The 19984-nt window shown below is 41.9% G+C and overlaps 1 protein-coding gene across 1 annotated transcript in view; it reads right to left on the bottom strand.

The window, feature by feature from the left end:
- Positions 1–10962, bottom strand: part of LOC115771269 (division abnormally delayed protein) — a 96991-nt gene extending 86029 nt beyond the window's left edge. Inside the window, exon 1 of the mRNA XM_030716884.1 lies at positions 9619–10962. Coding sequence (XP_030572744.1) covers positions 9619–9937 — 319 coding nt within the window. The 5' untranslated portion in view covers positions 9938–10962. The remainder of the gene's footprint in view (positions 1–9618) is intronic.
- Positions 10963–19984: the final 9022 nt, after the last annotated feature.

Genomic DNA, 19984 nt, shown 5'->3' with positions numbered 1-19984 from the left:
GTGATTCGCTTCTGGGTTAAGAGCTAGCTAATTAAATTAGTTTTGCGACTGCAATTCCATTTGCCATTCGCAAATGCTTTTTGAAGGTCGGCCATTTTGCTTTGCTTTAATTGAAAAAGTTGCCCGAAAAGGGGGGAAATGGTTTAATATGGGCCACAATTTAATAATAGCACGAGAGTCGCGACGAAATTAGCTGCCAAAGGTAATCAAATTATGCGGAGCTACCGCGACACACCTGCAAATGCGATGCTATGCCACGCCACGCCCTAACGCCCACGTGCGCGCAAAGTTTTCATTTTTCAAGCTGTTGTCATTTGGCATAATCATATTTCAACGGATTAGCATAATTTAAGCACACAAAATATTAATAATGAAAAGTGAATGGCTCTCGGCTTCGAGCTCAACACACACACACACACAGAGAAACACGCACACACACACACACATACACACAACAATCAGCCACGCCCCCAAGCTCGTTGACAATAATATTAAAATTTTCCTACTGTTCTGGGGGCAATAACAAAGTGCCCCTGCGCTTTTATTTGTTTTGTTCTTTTCAGAGGGAATTAGAATAATACCCTAATAGATGGTATACGACTCGGGGTAGGAATTATGTAACTCCTATTTGTTGGTCTATTTGACTATGTTAGCTAATGATCCTATATTAATGTCCAAGTTCCCTTTCATACATTTAATACGAGTATATACTTCCCTTTTATCTATGGCTGTTAGCGGGATTTAAAACGTGCTGGTTCAAACCCGGAATTTTTCTATGAAGCAGTCAGTTGTCTAAACAAAATGGCTTAGTTTATATTTTTAAATACATAATTCATTATAAATTCAAGGGAGATCTGGCTTAAAGGTTGCTTAAGGGCAGCGCCGCGCTTCGAACCAGCAACCTTTTCTTGCCTTTTGCAGCCCTACATGCTACACACTGCAGCTCCAGCCCTGGTTTTGAGTTAAGTGTCTCTTATCTTTGATCTAACTCAGTTCCGTAAGGGTATTCCATCTTCTGCCCAGCACAGACATCTGCTCCGACCTGCCAGTTCTTTTACAAGCATTTATATTCATATTTGGTAATATATCTGACTCTCCCGCGCCTTTGCATGTTTTGTTTTTTGTCTGGCATATTTGGCGTGGGGTTGCTTTTATGTTTTTTCACTGTATTTGCGTTTTAGTTGAAGTTCGTGTTGGTGTTGGCGTTGAGCGCCTCGCAATTGTTGTTAAATGATTGATGGTCTCTTGGAAAGGTCGCTCCCACACACTCACACACACACACACACACACACTTGGATCACACTCAGCTATTATTTACACATTATATTATGCGATATTATAATTTGAGCCAGCGAAACGCCAAGCTGTCTAGCTGGGCGTCAACTAACCACCGAGCTGTGCCGATAGCCAGTCCGGCATAGATAATTATTCGTTGTACTCTGTTTGTTCTGGCGATAAGCCGAACCGAATACAAAATTGAACTGAATACGCACCTGCAAAGATAGAGCGAATAGATACAAATTAGTCGAGGAGGAAATGACAAATTATGAATGGTTCAAAAATACGGAAAGTGTGAGAAATGAGGTTAACTTTGAAATGAATACATTTGAATATAAGACAACATTTGAATATAAGATCTTATCTTTGTGAATCAGTTTAAAGCCTAGCTAGTTAATTGAAGTCTTTTAATTATTTTGTAACAAAAACCAAACTAGATTTATTTTTCCAAAAATAGTTTTGGTTTTATATCAAATACCTCGGCATGAGACCCAGCTACAAAGCATAAATAGCCTGCGCCACAGCCAAGGCAATTATCTAACCATATTTTTGGTTAGATATCAAATTTAGCGCGCAATTTGTGCATGAAAATGTGCACAATATGCAATATTTTCAGTAAAACATGCGCGCAATAACGAAATAATAATTTAAATGTTAAATTATATTTGTATAAACAAATGACTAATTAAATTTGCAGTTTAAAGCAAGGCTCAAGAGCTAGTTCACGGACCAAACTTTAAGGCAGACAGTTTGTTTGAACCGTGAACCGATCTCTTGGGTTTGCACCGCTTGCTGTTAAGCCAGGGCTGCAAATCTACGAATAAAACTGATTTGAAACTAAACTTTGAGGCAGGCAGTTTGTTTGAAACGTGAACCGAACCAATAATAGTTCATTCTTTAGGTTCGCAGCCCTTGATATTAAACCAGGGCTGCAAATCTATGAATACAACTGATTCGGAGCTAAACTTTTAGGCAGACAGCTTGCTTGAACCGTAACCCGAACCATTCATTCTTTTAGGTTAAACCAGGGCTGCAAATCTATAAATAAAACTGATTTGGTTCATGAAGAGCTAAGTTCTTTTTGACTTAAACGAATTGCGTGCTCTTCTTCTTGCGCACACAATTTGTTTGTCTCACAATTCCATACAAATAAGTGTATTTTTAACAGTTTTTTGTTTTTGTTTACACTTACTTCATTTAATGTTTAGATTTGCGCTTAGTGTGCGAAAACGAAACCAAAGTCAATAAACCGTCTAAACGTACAAGAACAACAACAACAACAACAACAATAAAAGCAGAAACCACAAAAATCTGCCAAACAAATATGGAAAGAAAGAAGAAGCAGAAGTCAAGTGTGGTCTTTAATGGTGGAGTTTGCCAAAGATTGAGGTGGCGAGTGTTGTGCGTAGGGCGTGGCACCTTGGCCGGTGCATGCTATTGAATTAAGTTAGATAAGCAAACAAAATAGAGAGAGAGAGAGAGAGAGGGGGGGGGGGGGGGAGAGAGAGAGGGAGAAACACAAGTTATTTAGGTGCGCAAAAATTGAAATCTGTTTCATGTTTTTGTATATTGTTTTTTTTTTTTGGACATGTTGTTGCCTGCGCTTAAAAAAGAAATCACTCAAATATTTATTATTGTTATTGTTGGTGTTGTTGTTGTTGTTGTTGTGTTCTTGTTGTTGGTTGTCGTGCTGTGGTAACAAGACGCCGCCAACGCCATATTAGCCCTGGCTTTTCATGCCATTTACAAGGCAATACACACAATTTGCTCGCCTTTTGCCTTTTCATTCAGTTGGCGTACAAATCTTTTGTGCTGACCAATTCAATGTTGGCCTTTTACTTATTGTTGTTGTTATTGTATCTCGTCATAGGTTGATTTATTAGCCTTAGGTGCAAATAATTGATTTATGCGACGCAAACAGTGTGCGATGTGTGTGTGTGTGTGTGTGTGTGTGAGGAGCTTCTCCCCGACTCTTGGCTGATAAGACAGAAATGGCAACAAATAGCACTTAGACGCAGTAGACGTGCAGAAAGGTAATTAGATAAATGAAAGCAAGCTGATAAGCTGATAAGTTGCCACTCGAATGTATCTGAAAGATACCACAAAACACACACAGATACTATGTAATGGAAACACATTTAAATCAGATCGAATAATCATAATGCGACCTGTGTAATCTTCTGTGCGCATAACTAACGATAGAGTTGGAGAGCGGAAATGCCCAGCTATACAATGCATATATATATATACATATAGATAGTTGGATGCCGGCTACTTTTGTTGATTTGGATGCTGTGCACACTTCACTAGGCATTAACCTTTTCTTTTTCCGTGAACATGAGCATGTTTCATGGCATCCATGAATCAAAAAATAAATATAAAGAAGAGAAGAAAACAAAAACCCAAACCGAGGCAAGAATGAAAGAATCCGGTGACGCTTGTATCTCATGCCCTCTCATACCTGGGTTCATTGGAAAACGGCGATTACGCGGCACAAAAGCCATGAAGGCAAACAATGGACAGCAGCAGCAGCAGCAAAAGAAGAAGCAGCAGCAGCAGAAGAAGAAGGTAACACGCCAGCGGCAACTCGAACTGCTGCTGCATCATCGTTATAAGAGGCGCAGAGGCGTGGCATTACATAAGCATGAGTGGCCCAGCGACATTGACCAAAGCGAATCGGCCAAAATGACTGGAAAATTGTATCAAACACACATGCACACGCACACACACACACACACACACACACACACACACACACACACTCGCACACACAGATACACGCAGCAAATGCAACTCAATCGCTGTCTGCAAGTTCTCGCATTTGTTTGCTCGATCAATTTACTTGTGAAATGTTTAAAAATAGCTACAAGCAAGGCAGGTACAAGCGTGAGATACAAATGTATCTACTACCTGTACGGGCATCTTCCCTGTGCAATTCACACGTTTGATGTGAAAGAGGGAACAACTGCTCAATATTTAATTACGTATACGTCCCCTTGGCTCAGTCCGAACTCACAAGTGCTGCGCTTTGTGACTTCAACTTTATCAGTTCGATTGGAGTGCAGTCTGCAGTTCTTATCGGCGCTTATCTGGGCCCAGTCCAGGCCAGACGGAAGCAACAACGCGTTGACAACTTCCTTTGGACACACTTGTGGACTTTAATTGCCGTGACATTAAAACGAAAATGTTTAGACGATCTGCGGCCCAAACAGGTTCAGGCCCAACCTCGTCTTACCTTTTGGCCCCGGCCCAAAGGCATGAATGAAAATGTTAAAAGTAAATATATTAACACGCGAACACTTTAAACAATGACAATTGTAGCGCTCGGGTTTCCGAGAATTTGGGCAGAGTTGAGCTAAATGACTTAATGAATGAATGAATGAAGCAGTCTGCAGCTCTTCTTCTGCTCGTTTGCTGAAATTGAATGAATTTAAATATCTTACGCTTAGCTTGTGCAACAACAAGCCACAACAAGCAACAATCGACAATCGACAGTCGGCAATCACATCAATGACATCATCTGCCGCGCCGCGAGACTAAGCAGAACCCAAACTCGAGGATTGAGGTCAAAAGTGTAAAATAAACTGAACTGACAGCAAATTTAAAGCAAACATTAACAAACTGCCAAACAGCCAGCCATGGCGTATACAAACTTAAGATTTCCTCCTTCTTTGCCGTTTCAGTTTTTTGTTTTTTTAGCAGTCCGAGCGAGTTTTTGAGTGCGTGTGAAATCGATGGACGAACGCACTCGCGTCGTTAATTTTAATTGAAACTAATTAACGCACATATAAAAATAAAGTAAAACAATATCAAATAAAATAGCGAATGCGCCGAGCAGGGCAAACGAACTCACGACCTGTCTGCGCTTCTGGTTCTGGACTCTGACATAATAAGAAGAGCCAAACAGAAATGCTCAAGTTTAAAAATAAGCTTGAGCAAGAGACAATCAATCAATTGGGCGGTAAACTTTACGCTTGATTATATATATATATATCAATAAAGCAAGCATATATATACATCTAACTCTTATTCATATATGTAAGGTGTGTATATATATGCAACGATATTATTCTTATTCTTAAAAAGATGAGGCATATACATATAACTAACCCATTCTTATAAGTAAGGTTTACATATATATACATATAAATACTAAGAGCTTATTCTTGTGAAAATATTACCAAGATATAATAAGATGCCAAACTTCAAGCTAATATTATACATAAAACAATATATGTTCAATAGGACGAAAATGAAAATGAATATAAACGAAATATAAAAAACAAACTAGCAATATATCATATATAAGATAGATGGAAAAGAAAGATATTCTTCGCTCACACAAAATACATACAACATATTGTATACGATAGGTGGAAAGTTAAGATGAATTTGAGGTAAATATTATGAAAAAGTTAGCCTTCACATTAGATTTCAGGTGAATATGAGCTAAATAAGCATTATAAGCAATCTCATTAAAGGTAGCTCGAAAGTTAAGCCAAATACATTTGGGATAAAGATTTAAAAGTGGAAAGGTCACAAAATATATGTCATATAAGAAAGTCAAGATAAATATGCCTTTCCTGCAAAAGTTGAGCCGGCGACTTCTCGCTTATGAGTCCGATGCTCAGGCACCTAAGCAAAACAGGCTCTTGGCGTCGCGCTGGCAAAGCAATCCATATTTGTACACTCCTCAGAAAGTATAACCACTTCAGCCCCAACTATTCCGGCTGTTTATTGATTTCCATTCAATCAGGCTTGAGTTTAAATAAAGCTGAGCTCATTTCAATCCATTGGGCATTAGACTGTTTGGAAAAGTCTTAAGCTGCATAGCTGCTTGTAAATAGTTGGCGCACAATCGATCGATCAATTAAAAATTGTTTAGCTTTGAGCTCAATTGATAACCCTGTCCGTAAAGAAAAGAGTTGCCCAGCAAATAGAGCGGAGCAATTAAATTTAAGTGAAATGTCCAACATAATTAATGGATTAAGTTCAAATTGATTTGGAGCAAGGCAAAAGAGTTAATGACGCACAGCTCAAATGGAAAGTCGAGAAAAAACGGCGACAACTTGTGCCAGAAAAGCGCCAAATTCGTTTGTTTAAACAAACGAGATGAGCAACAACAATTTATCAGGTTTGCAATTCGAATTTAATGCAGCAAATGTTGTAGAACATTTGTGTATCTCATTTTTGGACAGATACAATTTGACGGATACAATTTGACGGATACGCTTTGGCAGATTAAGCCTTAATTAGAGTGAATGCGAAATTGGGCTAATTAGCATTAAAAATAAAATAATATAAATAAAATAAAAAGAAACTACAAATATGAAAGAGTCAAGAATAACCGGATATCTTAAATCGAGCCGTAAATCTAGGAACCTGTAAAAGTTCTGACAAGTAATAAAATCTGTGCACAAAACTTTATTAAGTATCTTTTCTGTTTCGGGCGAGGGGTTTTGTTATTTGGTGTGGATTATTTTTTGGTTTATCTCGTGCCTGGCAGCCAAACATTGCTTAAGCCCGAGCATAGTTTATGAAACTGTTGGAAAGTTGCCTCACGTTTTGGCTTCTATTTGCACTTTTCTATTATCTACACACACAGATACACAGAGAGAGAGAGAGAGTGGGGGCAAGTATCTGATAGTTTGCTCTAATTTCAGTTGCCTGCGAGTTGCTTAAATATTTAGTAACATGCTCGCCGCCTTACAAGCTACAGCTACAGATACAGATACAGGCACAGCTAGAGATATGATTAGATACGACTTCCTGTTTGCGTTTGAGCATTGTTCTGAGCACATTCGGAGTATGTAACGTGTTAATGTTAATGGGCCGTGTTTACGCGATGGGCCAAAAAGCTAAACATGTATCTGGGCATTTATGTTTGCTATTATTGCCTTGTGGTTATCCAACAGTATCTTTGGCTGTGTTTATTCTGTACTTACAGCTCAATTAGCAGTCGCATAGCGCGCGCAATTAAAATGAAATTGAATTTTATGTGCGTTGCGCCCAAGTGCGTAGCCGGGCTTACATACCAAATAGTGAACGGGCAGGCACAGATACAGATACGTAGATACATATTGTGTGTACTCATAAATAGCTGAAATACATTTATCGTATGCATGACACAGACATCAGATTAGCATCACAAACAGCACATAAACGTAAAAGTAACACACAAACAGTTGAGGAGCATACAACAAGAAAAAAAGAAGGCACAAGTCGAGCCAGAAGTTGAACTATGTAAACAGTAAATAGACGACAGGCCGGCCAGGGGCATGGGCAGGGGCAGGGGAGAGCGAATGAGAAGTTCGGCATACACTTAAGCGAGCCATTAAGAGCAACGACCACACGAATAGATACAGATACAGATACACGTTAACTGAGATACATAGATACACCTGGCTAGACATAAAGTGTTCGTGCCGAAGGCGCTGCTTTTGGCTGCTCAAATTGGCGCTTGCAGATACGTAGATACATAGATACATGGTCGCAAATTAAGATTCCAGAAAAGCCAAACGCTAATAACAACTAACAAAGTCAAAGTCTGTGAAGTCAGGTCCATTGAGCGAGCGCTCATGTGGATAAATCTTTAGAGAAGTCAGTCGACAGTTGCGGGCGTTTGCTGCCATGTATCTTGCAGATACTTTTTTACTTGTGTTTATTTGTTAACTACCTGCGTGTGAGAAAAAAACACACATCGCGCAGCAGGCAGGTAACAATACACAGAACTGCAACATCATGCCACAAAGAGAGTGAGAGAGCGAGAGAGAGAGAGAGACAAGCGTCTAAATGTATCTGAGTATCTATGGAGCTGCTGCTGCTGCTGCCTCGTAATTGTGCGTAAACGTGTAAATACCAAGTCAAGGTCGGTTAATCAATAATAATTATTTTTCACTCAATTACGCGCCGCGCCGCGCTGCGTGAGCTGCTTTAGTTTGTTATTTGTGGCTCGCATTCCTGAGACAAACGCATAGATACATGGCTAGAGCTATAGATACATTTATGCTTAGCTACGCTTTGGTTTATTTATCTCTTTTCTTTTGTGAATGTTTTTTTTTTTTTGCTGGCCATTTCGTTATCGTTGTTGTTTGGCTTAGCGCCGAGCAACATTCATGTGTGAAATATGCATAAACAAAATATGCCAAGCGTGATTTCGAGTATCTCATGGATGTAAACATACAAATGCTGTGTTTTTGTATGTAGCCTTCACACAGTTAGATGCGTGCCACTTGATATGCCCGAAACCAGAATAACAAATGATGATGCCGACATCTAGATACAGTCGCAGCAGCAGCTGCCACAGTCACAGCTAAAACTAAAGATACAGAGACGTACACAGATAAAGATACAGATACATTATGCCATAATGAAGCTGCAGCGTGGGCTGCTCTTGGGAAAAGCTTCCAGGCCGAACAACTTTTCGACGCGCTGAACATTGCCCAATACGCTTCTAATTGCGGACCCGGCACTTGCCCATGGCTCGCCTCCGGAACGGATGAACGCCGCACGCCCGCCGCTCGCCGCCCGCTGCCCGCTCGAGTGACAGGCGGTTGCCCACTTGGGCCTCGAAGTCGTCTCAATGAATTTGCGTTGGGTTACAGCTGCGCCCGCCCCTTAGGCACAATTGGGCGCGAAACTTTGACTGCAAGTGATTTACTCGACTTAAGCTGCCGTTGCCGATGGGTTCGCACAACCAGGGCATATTGGGCCCGTGTTGAGAGATGGCACTCATAAACAAATTTGACAGATTTGTAGTATACAATTGTGGCTTAAGTTAGTTTATATATACAGTGTATACGCTGCCTGCTAGCTGGTTAGTCTACCAACTTTGCTAAGTTACTTTGTTAGCAACAAGATCGACAAGATGGAACGAGATAGATGAAATGACTAAGTGACCCAATCAGTAGGGCAAAGGTACAAAGAGTATTTGGGTTCGAGTCACGGGGGTTAAATTGAGTATTACCCTCGATTAATAGTTTCTATCTATTATACTATACCATACTATACTATATTCTATACTCTAATGAACTGAAAGAATATTAAAGAACTTGTATGTAGTTGGCATTAATTGCAACTCTTAATAAATAAGATATGCTTATACTTTTGTTCCTCCCTAACACACTTTCTTTGCTAAAGTAGCCTTATATCAGTTAGCCTGGGATTTGAACCAGCAACCTGCAAAGCAACTAAGCTAGCACACATTCTATGCGAACAATTTTCAATTTAAGTTAAGGCTTTCTCTTATTTAACTATATCTTAAGGTGTATTTGCAGTCGCTTGAGCTGTCGCTTTGCGCGTATCTCATGGCTGGCTGAGCTGTCGTCTGGTTGAACCTACCTTTTTCATTGTAAACTCCACTCGACCTGATGTCGATCGATTCGAAGTAACCCTTGACCGGCTCGCACTGCGCTGTATCCTTGGCGCGCGAGTCGCGCTGCAGTCGGCGTCGGTGGTGCGTTGCGGCGCTGTGCTGATGCTGATGCTGGTGGTGCAGCTGCGTCTGGCGGTGGTGCACATTCGTGCTGAGGTCGTCGTCGCTGGCAGCCACAATGTCTGCGTGCGTCAAGTGCTTGGCCATGGCCAGGCTGTGGCTGCAGAGCAGCGCGACAAGCAGCAGCTTGTGCTGCAAGAGAAAGAGGCTGCCGGCCATGTTCATGTGGTGGCAAATAGTTGCTTATGCGAAAAATGCGAGCTGGACACCTGAGAACGGCACCTGAGAGCGGCTTGTGCGTATCTATATATATATATGTGTGTGTGTGTGTGTGTGTGGACCTTTAGGATTTTGGGCAGCTCTGCTGCTGCATGTTGCACTAAACAGCTGTTCCGACACAAATACACCCACGCACGCAGGAACACACACACAATGAGAGCGACAGAGAGAGCGCGCGAAGCAAAGAGAGCGGCACACACACAGTTAAACTTTTTGCACTTGCCGGTTAGGCCGAAACTCACACACAAACAAAATACACAGAGAGTGCTGTTTGCCTGTTGTTGTTGTTGCTTTTGCTTTTGTTGTTGTTTGTTGTTGTTGCCTCTCAGGCGCTGACGGCGCAAAAAAGTGTGCAAAAAACACGCGTATTTTTGTTGTTGTTGCACTTGCGATAGTTGTTGTTGTTGTTGTTGCGCTTTGTTTAAACTGAAATACACGCACGTCACACAATTACAAATAAAGATTTCTTTCCTCCTCTCTCACTTTTTCAAACTTTGCTTTCTTGACTTTTGTTGCCAGATTTTTTAAAGAATTTTCGAATTGCGCCTACGATTCTTCATGACATAATCGCAATTAACCCCATCTACATATGAATGTACACATGTATATTTATATATGTATATATGTATGCAATGGGCATAGATTCGTTATCATCAGCAACAGTTTAAAGTTTCCGATAATGCACAGTTGGACATAGAATTCGATTCCTTTTATTCACAGCTGAGCCACATTTGCTTTTACTTCTGTTATTTTTGCGTATTTTTTTTTGCTTTTGGAGAGAATCGATTTTCATTTATTTTTTTTTGGGAAGATTTTTAATTGATTTGCATTTGCACGCGTTTCAATTGCACTCGCGCTGGCGGCGGCTCTTGGCCAAGAATATATTCGAAATACGCTAAGACGTGCCTGCGATTACGATTGCGTATCTTTCAGATTTAAGGAAACGCTGTTAGCGCAGCGAGACGTTTGCACACGACGACGGTTCGTTCACAACTAACTGTATCTTTCACAGTTCACAGACACAATGCAAGCTCACCAGCCAGTCGCGCGCGCTCACGCTCTCTTGCACGCACACTTGCGTGCCGCGGTTCTCTTTGCACTTGAGCCTTTTGCGAGCACGAGAACTTGACTTGCAGAGCACCAACAGCTGAACCATGGCGATCCAGACACTTGCCGAGATCGTGAGGCTATTATCAAATATTTGTCTAATTAATAAATGAAATTGAGTAATAATTAATATAAACAATAAAAACTATATAACACAGAGCCAATTGGTTGTTGTTGTTGGTGGTTGGTTGGGCAATTGTTGTTGCTTCTTTGCGCGTTGAAGGCAACAACAATTTATAACGTGCACGTTTTGAATGCAGCATTACAGCTGTTATACTCAGAATGGCACTGTAATGCTCTCTTAAGCAAAGAGCGCGCTCTCTCTGCTGCTCAAACACAAGCACATGACGCTGTTAATGGACAGTGGTGCGAAATAGCGCGAGCGCGCAAATAAAAATTTTATATGAAAGGATTTGTAAAAAATAGAAAAAGAGTTAAGCAAAAAATGTATTAAATGAAGATTATCTAAAGAAAATAGATATTAATAGTGAATTTTTGATTTAAAATGCAATTTTCTGTGAAAGGCTTTGTAGAAAATAGAAAAAATTGAAGGAACAATGTTGAGAAGTGTAAAAACTGTATCAAATTGAGGTTTTTTAAATAAAAACTTAAGATTTAAGAAGATATGTTCTGTAAAAGAATTGCCAGAAAATAAAATTAATTGCATTTCTTTTTTAATTTAATAAAAACTGAAGCTTTAAATAGATTATATTCGGGCTTAAAAGTTTTAGGCCAACTCGTCGCTAAGTTCTTGAGTCAAGAAGACAACCCAGTTTAATGCCCGCGATTAGCATACGAATAAAGAACGTAAATTGATCTATGCTGGGCTAACAAAAGTCAATCCATAAAACAAGGCCCAACTCTGATGTCCCGAGTTATTCGCTTTCATCGCAGCCGCACGGAATTTGCATGCACTTAAATCAAGAAGCTTAATTGACAGTTGATTGATTTCAGAATATTCCCATTTATGGACTTAACGATTAGCTAAATGAGACAGTTCAGACAGTCAGATGTCGTCCGACCAAGCGCAGGTAGCTGCGACACCTTTATTGCGAAAATTGGCAAGACCTTATCGTTAGCCAGATTATCTGATCAATCAGCTCGTAGAGTTCCCTTTGCCAATTTCTTTCAAATGAGAACTCGGCTCAGCGCAAAGGTTTTTCTTTGTTTTATTTAGTTATTTGCACAGTTTGTTTGTTTTTTTCGCCTTTTGGCCTGGCCCAAACAATGCACGACTTTTGGCCAGACTTTCACTCCAGAGACAAACCCGACTTCGGGCCAGTTACTCAGCACTTTGCGCCCGACAATCGCACCTATTGCTTCATTAACAAGAAACCCAAAAATCAGGCCCAGAAAAAGATAGATATATATGTATATATAGTTGGCTTCACGGTGGTCAACAGCGGGCGTCCAGCTGCGGCGCGGCAACGCCCACTTTGGCCTTGTTAGCCCATTCGCCTAGATCCCGAGGCTGATAAGTTCATCTGGATAGATGTAGGTAAACTTTTATATATCTATTCAAAATACGCAAACATTCTAAAAAAGTATTCCTCGCATGAGTCATGCGCGCAGCGGAAACAGCTACAACAACAAATATATATACATATGTATGTATGTATATAACAAGAAAAAAATCAAAAATCACAAGATTGAAAAGGTGAAGTCGAAAATTAAACACCAGCACATCGTTTAGATAAAGTTATAAATTATAATGTACGAACGATCAGCGAGAGAGAGAGCGAGAGAGAGCGAGAGAGGCAACCCTTTTGGTTCCAGGTTCCAGGTTCCAGCTCGAGTCCAGCAACCCACACAAAAGCAGGTAAACGTTTACACAAGTCCAGGCCTTTTCGTGTGTGTGTGTGCGTGCGCGTGTGTGTGCGTGTGTGAAGAGCTGAAATTAAACGAATTTAGGCAAACGGCATCTATAAATTATGTTGCCTGGCGAAAAGTTTTTGATCTCTCGGCAATCTGAGAGCGCAGGCAAAGTTGTTGTTGTTGTTGTTGTTGTTTGTTCTTCTTCATTTTTTTTGGGGCAACTCAAATTTCGTTTAAACGCTTGATTTAGTGCAGCAAATATGGCCAATGTTGGGCGCATTCCACAAGCGACAGCGTTTTACACTTGAAATGCGCAGCATTTGAGCGACAGAGACGGGTAGAGCTAAAGAGTGTGAGCGAGAGAGGGAGAGAGGGGGAGAGGGGGAGCGAGAGAGCGGAACCGAGTGGCTCTTTTATCCTGCGCGCAAGAACCGAGCTGAAGACTGGACCCCAAAACACGTTGGTGGCATTTTGTGTGTGCGCCGCCGACGTCGCTGCCGCCGCTGATGTCGACGTCGACGTCGTCGTCGACTGGTCCAACAGGTTCCAGCCTGACTGAGAGATTCTTCGGGCGGGCCCTGGCCCTGGCCTGACTTTGGCTGCGGCTGCGGCTGCGGCTGTGGCATGCAGCATTTCTCGTTTCTGTTGGCGCGCTCGTTTTGCACATTTTTGAATTTTATTTTAATTTCTTTTTATTATAAGTATTTTAGTTGCCGACTCTTCGGTCTGCCGCTGCCGCTGCCGCTGCCGCTGCCTCTGCCGGGCCCTAGCTTGGCTTTCCGTGCAACTTTTTAGGTTTTGTTTGATTTTTCATTCACCAAAAACTGGTTCGCCCGTTGCAGTACTTCTGGCCGGGACTGTGGCCGGGACTGGAGCTGTAGCTGAAGACGCAAAGACATTGTTTGGTCTCAAGGAAGTTCTTGTTTGCCCGCTGTGTGCCCAGGAATGTGTGAAGTCATCGGGCAGCACACACACACACACACACAGACACACGCACACTCTTGCATTTGAATACCAGAATGCTAAGCTCTTACATTTTTAAAGACCTGGGCGGCACTTGCCCCAGCCGAATCCCAGTCCGAGTCCGACTGAGACTGAGGCTGGGCCGCCTTGAATTCCTGCCTGCACTTTGAGGGCGTCTCGTTTTTCCAGCGAAAAACGGAAAATCAGTCAAACGCAACAGACATCGATAGCTCTGCATCACATGGCAACAATCAATGTTAGCCAGACTCTGGTGATCTACACTGCGAGAAAAAGCGAAAGCCCGCCACACGTTGCAACTGTTGGGGAGTGCGGGAGGGCGGAGGGGCGTGTGTTGTGTGTAATTGTAATTCTATTGCATTGCAGGACATATTGGCTCTTTACGCTTGATTTGGCACATTGTGAGCGGCAGCCACCTGCCCCACCTGCCCACCTGCCGCCCACCTGTACATGGCCAAGGGCATATCAAAAGTGGTCCATCGTCTTTTTTTTTTGTTTTTGCTCTGACAGCTACTTGTCAATGGCCGTGATGAGTGAGCGCCGCACAAGCCAGGCCAGGCCACCTCCCCACCTGCCACGCCCCTGCCCCTGCTCCTGCCCCGCCCTAGACATAGACTCGTTTGTGAAAGGGACTCGACCTGGGCTTGGCTTTGGCAACCTGACAACGTGTCATTGACAGATTTCAATAAAACGAAAAACAGAAACAGAAAAATGCTGCGCATGAATGAAATCGATTTGTTGCCTCTAGACTAGCGCCCAGCTGGGCGTGGCATCTGTGCCACACATCATTAAAAACATGCTAAATACTATATTTTATTTAGTGCAGATAAGTTTTAACGAGCTGCTGGCCACTTTTGATTGCAGCATGACTAAGCGCATCTGCTTGCCCCCTTGGCAACAGCAACTTGCCCCATCAGTATATATATATATCGATATATATATATATATATTTACAGTGTCCAGCGGGCCTTGGCCAAGGCAGAAATTAAGCGTCCAACCGCAAGTTTACACATCATCATCATTATTGTTGCCGTTGCCGTTGCCGTGGCAGCGATTGTTGCTGCGGCAGTTGTCGTGCTGCACATCCTGCAGCTCGCTCGCGGACGTGGCTGCAACGTGTGCGAATGTGTTGCACAATAAATAAAAATATTTATACATGAAACCCTAAATAAAGCATGAGCGACAAAGATGCGAACCAACTCGTCGTCGTCGCTTGCCGCATGCCGCATGCCGCATGCCGGTTGCAAGTTGCAAGTTGCCGATTGCCGGTTGCTATCGTGGCCGCCGGCTCCGGCTGCGGCTCCCAGGCCAAGTGGCAAAAATAATGTCGTGGCATCTGCATCTGTGCAGCCAGCAGCTTTTGCCTACACGAATTTCAAAATTGTCGTTTGCCAATGCCACATTTTTTTTTTGTGTGGCCCTTTTGTAATGCCCTGCCAGGTTGGCAGCTGCAAAGAGAAATGTAATACAGTTCTTTTTAGAAACAATTTAGGCACTTTTTAGTTAACATTTTTTACTACATTTAAGGACTTTCACCAACAAATTTTATTTAAATTTTTTAGAAGAAATTATTAATATTTATTCCTTAGTTTATTTTATAGACTTCCACAAAATGTTTTCCAGGTTTCCAAGTTTTCCAGAAATTATTTAAATACTTTTTAACCTCAATTTTTTTACTTAAACTAAAAGATTCAAGAAAATGTTTAAGTATTTCTGAAATAATTAAAACACTTTTTATTATCATTTGTTACTTTAAAGATTTCTACGAAAATAATGCATTAAAGTTTTCTAGAAAATAGTTTATTTTTTAATTTGAACTTTAATATTTATATATAAATTAAAATTATTTACTTCATTTCCTTTATGAATTCAATAGCTTTTGTTCTGTTCATTTTTTTTTAAATTTTTTGGCAAATAAAAAAAACATTTAAAAAATGTTCTATCTTTTATAATGTTTCTATAAATTGACAAATATTTACTATTTTTACCTTTTTCATATTAAGCATCAGCTTGTGGCACGTTATAAAATAAAAAAAAAATAAAATAAAACATAAATCAAGGAAGTATGCAAGTGAAACTCTTAGCTCACCGAACAGGACAGGAAAAATGCAGGTATTCATCTAATTCTCATCCAATTTCCCAGAATTCACATTCAGCTTTAAAGTGGGCTAAGGCTAAGGCATCCCGTGGAGCCAGCTTCTGGAGAAGGCAACTTTGGGGCGCCTCATTAACATGCCACAACTCAGCTGAGCTACAAGCTTATATAAGTATTTCCTCTCCGACTCTTATGAGAAGGCAACAGGAACATTTCTCACATTCTTTACATTCATAGAATTATTTTCGAGCTGAAGTTGTCAACGTTCTTGCCTTATAATTGATGATATTGTTTTCTAATATTTATTTTTAATTATGTGTTATGCATAAAACAAATAAAGGGTATTCAATTTTCGCTATAAGCCCATTCGCTTTGCATTTCAGTTGTTTTTTGTTTGGGTTTATTTTTTTATTATTTTTGTAGGTTTTTTTGAAATACCTTTTGTATCGGCTGTGGCTCTTGTGTATGCCTCGTCATCATTGTCAGGCGTCGCAGCCCAGCATCAAGAATCAAGATCAAAGCAAAGCCCACTAACTACATCAGGAGATGCTGCGGCTGTGCCTCTCACCGAGGCAGAGGCTCAGGAGCTGCCGCTGTCGCTGCCGTGACTGCCTCCGTTGTGGTTGCAGTTGCAGTTGTTGTTGTTGCCGCTGTTGCATAGTCAAAGTAAAATAAGAAATAAATCAGTAAATTGGATTGCTTTTTGCTGGGCTCGTTCGCTGATTTTCGCAATGGCAACTGCTGCAGTTGGACTTGGACTTGCCCGAGTCCGAGTCCGAGTCCGAGTCGGAGTCGAAGTCGAAGTCGGAGTCGGTTTTGGGCTCATGTTCGTTGCATGCTGGAATTTCTATGCTTATCATTTTCTCGATCTCACCTGTTCAATTCATTATTTTCTATAAATAAACGACAGGCGACTGCAGCGGCAGCGTCAGCGGCAGCGGCAATTTACATGGCCGCGCTCGCTTGCCACTTTTTGTGGCAAGCCAGTTGCCTGTAATTAAGTCAGTCGCATAACTGCGGCGAGTTGCGCTTCGAATTCGCATTCATTTTAATAACTAAACTCGCACATGCTGCCACCTGCCCCCTGCCCTTGCCACTGCCCCCGCCAGGGGCCACAAAAGGTCAGTGGCGAGGCAGCAGCCTTTCTGAAATTCAATATGTGTCCTTTGATTTGGCCCCAGCCTTTGGCTTCTGCTGCCGCTGCCGCTGGCGCGGTGGCCAATTTCGCGAATTCGTGCAACGCTTAGTTATGCCCGGGCACACCAACATTGAGTCAGATCTGCGGATCTGCGGATCTTCGGATCTGCGGATCTGTATCTGTATCTGTGCGCTGCGACGGCGGCTTCTTCTGTGGCACGGCATGGAATTTCGGTACACAGCTTCAGTTTTTGGTTTTTGGTTTTGGTTTTTTCTTGCTTTTATTTCGCCAAGTTGGTACCTAAATTTTTGCCAGTTCGCGTTCTTTTGCGGCATCTTGTTGCCTTTGTTGTTGTTGTTGTTGTTGTTGCCCCTTTCGGTGCTCGCTGACATGCCACACAAATGTGGGCCTATGATAACATTGTCTTTGAGCTCGAGCTCGAGCTGGCGCAGCGCGTGAAAGTTGTCGTGCCAAAGGCCTCACAATGTTTATGTTGTACAGTGTATATGTGTGTGTGCGTGTGTGTGCGCGCGCGCTTAATGCACTTCACTTTCCAGGCGCGCGTTGTGAAAGCCCAAGCCGTAGGTAGGTCTCCCGGAGTGGTCCGTACACAAAATTTCAATCTCTTAACATTGTGATCCATTGTTTTATTTATGTTGAAATTCGCATTGTACTTATATATACTCTACACAAGGGCGGGTAACTTGATCGTGCCAGATCATGTGTGTCACAAATCACATTCCAGAATTCCAGTTTCCAGTCTTGGAAGGCGTTGGAAAGCGTAGCACTATAATTCGAATTGGGGGCCTTATATTGGAACTATCTAAACATTTAATAAATTAATTGAACATTATTATTATTTTTTAATTGGAACTAACAAAAAGTGTAATAAATCAATTTAATATTATCATTCTTATTTAATAAAATTTATTAATACATTATATAAAAAGTGAACCCTCTAGAACTTTCATTGTCATAACAATTGTGAGAGTATTTGATGTTCGCCTTGCTAAACCAAATTTGTTTTCTCGCAATTTATTATAAATTCCTTATCGATACGACCCCATTGGGAGCGTACGCATATTGTTCTACCCCCAACAACTTGAGCCCGCATACATGCACACATACATACACACACATATGTACATACATTTAAATTTGCACATAAAATTGAAATTTTAATCTTTAAAATATTTTTTTTTTAGAATACATTTTCTAATTGACCATAAATATTTATTTATTTGCATAATTTATTAAATTGAAATAAATAGATTTTAGTTGAAAATCTCAAAGCTCTGCCACGTGTTGTTTGGAATGTTTGCATGTGTTGAACGGAACACATACACGAATGAGTAAAAATAAGAAGAAGAAGCAGTAGAAATTGTGAGCGTTTCCGTCTGTCGAAGCTGTCAAAAGTCGCCATAAACTTTAAGCCAGAAGTTTGCAGCTAAAACTTTGTGATCCCAACGAAAAAAGACGGTCATAAATTCTATGAAATTACTCTACAAAAAATAGAAGAACAACGGAAACAAGTTTAATAGTTGCCACCAACAGCAGCAGCAGCAGAGGCAGCAGCAGGAGAGTCAGCAGAAGCAGGGGCAGAGGTAGCGCAGGGGCTATCTAGGGCCACTTAGGGCGACAGGGAGGGCGGCGGGTGGCAGCCGGCGCTGCATTCTGCTGTAGCTTAACAACATTTTGAGTTTTAGCTGCCATCAGCTGCAGCCGCAGTCGCAGTCGCAGCCGCAGCCGCAAGAAAGTGACTTGAGCTGAGCTGCCGGCGAGTAAAGTTTAAGTTTGTCATAAAATTGGCATGCATGTGCATGTGTGTGTGCATGTGTGCGTGCATGTGTGCGTGCATGTGTGTGTGCATGTTTGTGTACGTGTTGAAACTTGTTAGGCCAACTGGCTGATGACTGCAGTCGCCTGATTACGCATACGCCGCGTGGCAGTAGTTCAAATCCAAAGAATGTGCATAACATCAAATGTGCGCGAGGAGAAGCACACACTAAAAAGGGAGAGAAGGCAGGGAAGAAGGGTAGAAGGGTAGAAGAAGAAGGAACTTTGTGTAGTGCGCATTTATGGCGTGGGAAACAACAGCAAAAAATTCGCGACATGTTGTTGAATGAAAGAAGTAGAAATTAAAGCAAAGCACACAAAACAAAGCAACAACAACACCGAATACGAAGCACAAAGCAAAGAAAGCAGCGCAAAACAGGGCAGTCGCAGCGGACGCTGCTCAGTCTGCGAGGCTGCGGCTGCGGCTGAGGTTGCGGCTTGAAGCTGTGCATGAATCATCGCGCCTGCATTTGCAGTGCCTGGCTTTTCGATAGGAAGAGGAAGACTGAGAGAGCGAGAGGGAGAGCGAGCGAGCGAGAGAGAGAGAGAGAGAGAGAGAGAGAGATAAACTGGTTTTGGTTGTGGAATGCAGATAACTTCTTGTGTCCCTGCTCACAGACCGACCACCCGCCCGCCCTCGCGCCTGTCTTTGGCCCTCGATTGGGCTTCAAGTGAACCGCTCGAGGCTCTGCATATTTAATATTACACAAAGGTGATGCAGAGCAGACGGAACAGACAAAGCCAATGGCATAATCCGCCAGCGGTCAACATTAATTTAGTGAAAACAACACACACACATGCACGCACGCAAGCACACATGCACACACACTCGCACACACACACACAGTTAGTCTGAGACATACCACAAATTTTAATTAACCGAAACAATGGCGGCATCCTTACATCAAAGGCAAAACAACATAATCATTGGCATTGGTCCTCCCATCCGCAGCGTAACCGCAGCTCGCATTTGCAAGCAGACTCCAACGCTCGCCGGCTAAATGACCACGAAATTACCAAA

This window comes from Drosophila novamexicana, unplaced genomic scaffold (assembly GCF_003285875.2).
Source record: "Drosophila novamexicana strain 15010-1031.04,08,12 unplaced genomic scaffold, DnovRS2.1 tig00000024-arrow-pilon, whole genome shotgun sequence".
Taxonomy (NCBI): domain Eukaryota; kingdom Metazoa; phylum Arthropoda; class Insecta; order Diptera; family Drosophilidae; genus Drosophila; species Drosophila novamexicana.
This window is presented reverse-complemented; position numbering and strand designations above follow the sequence as displayed.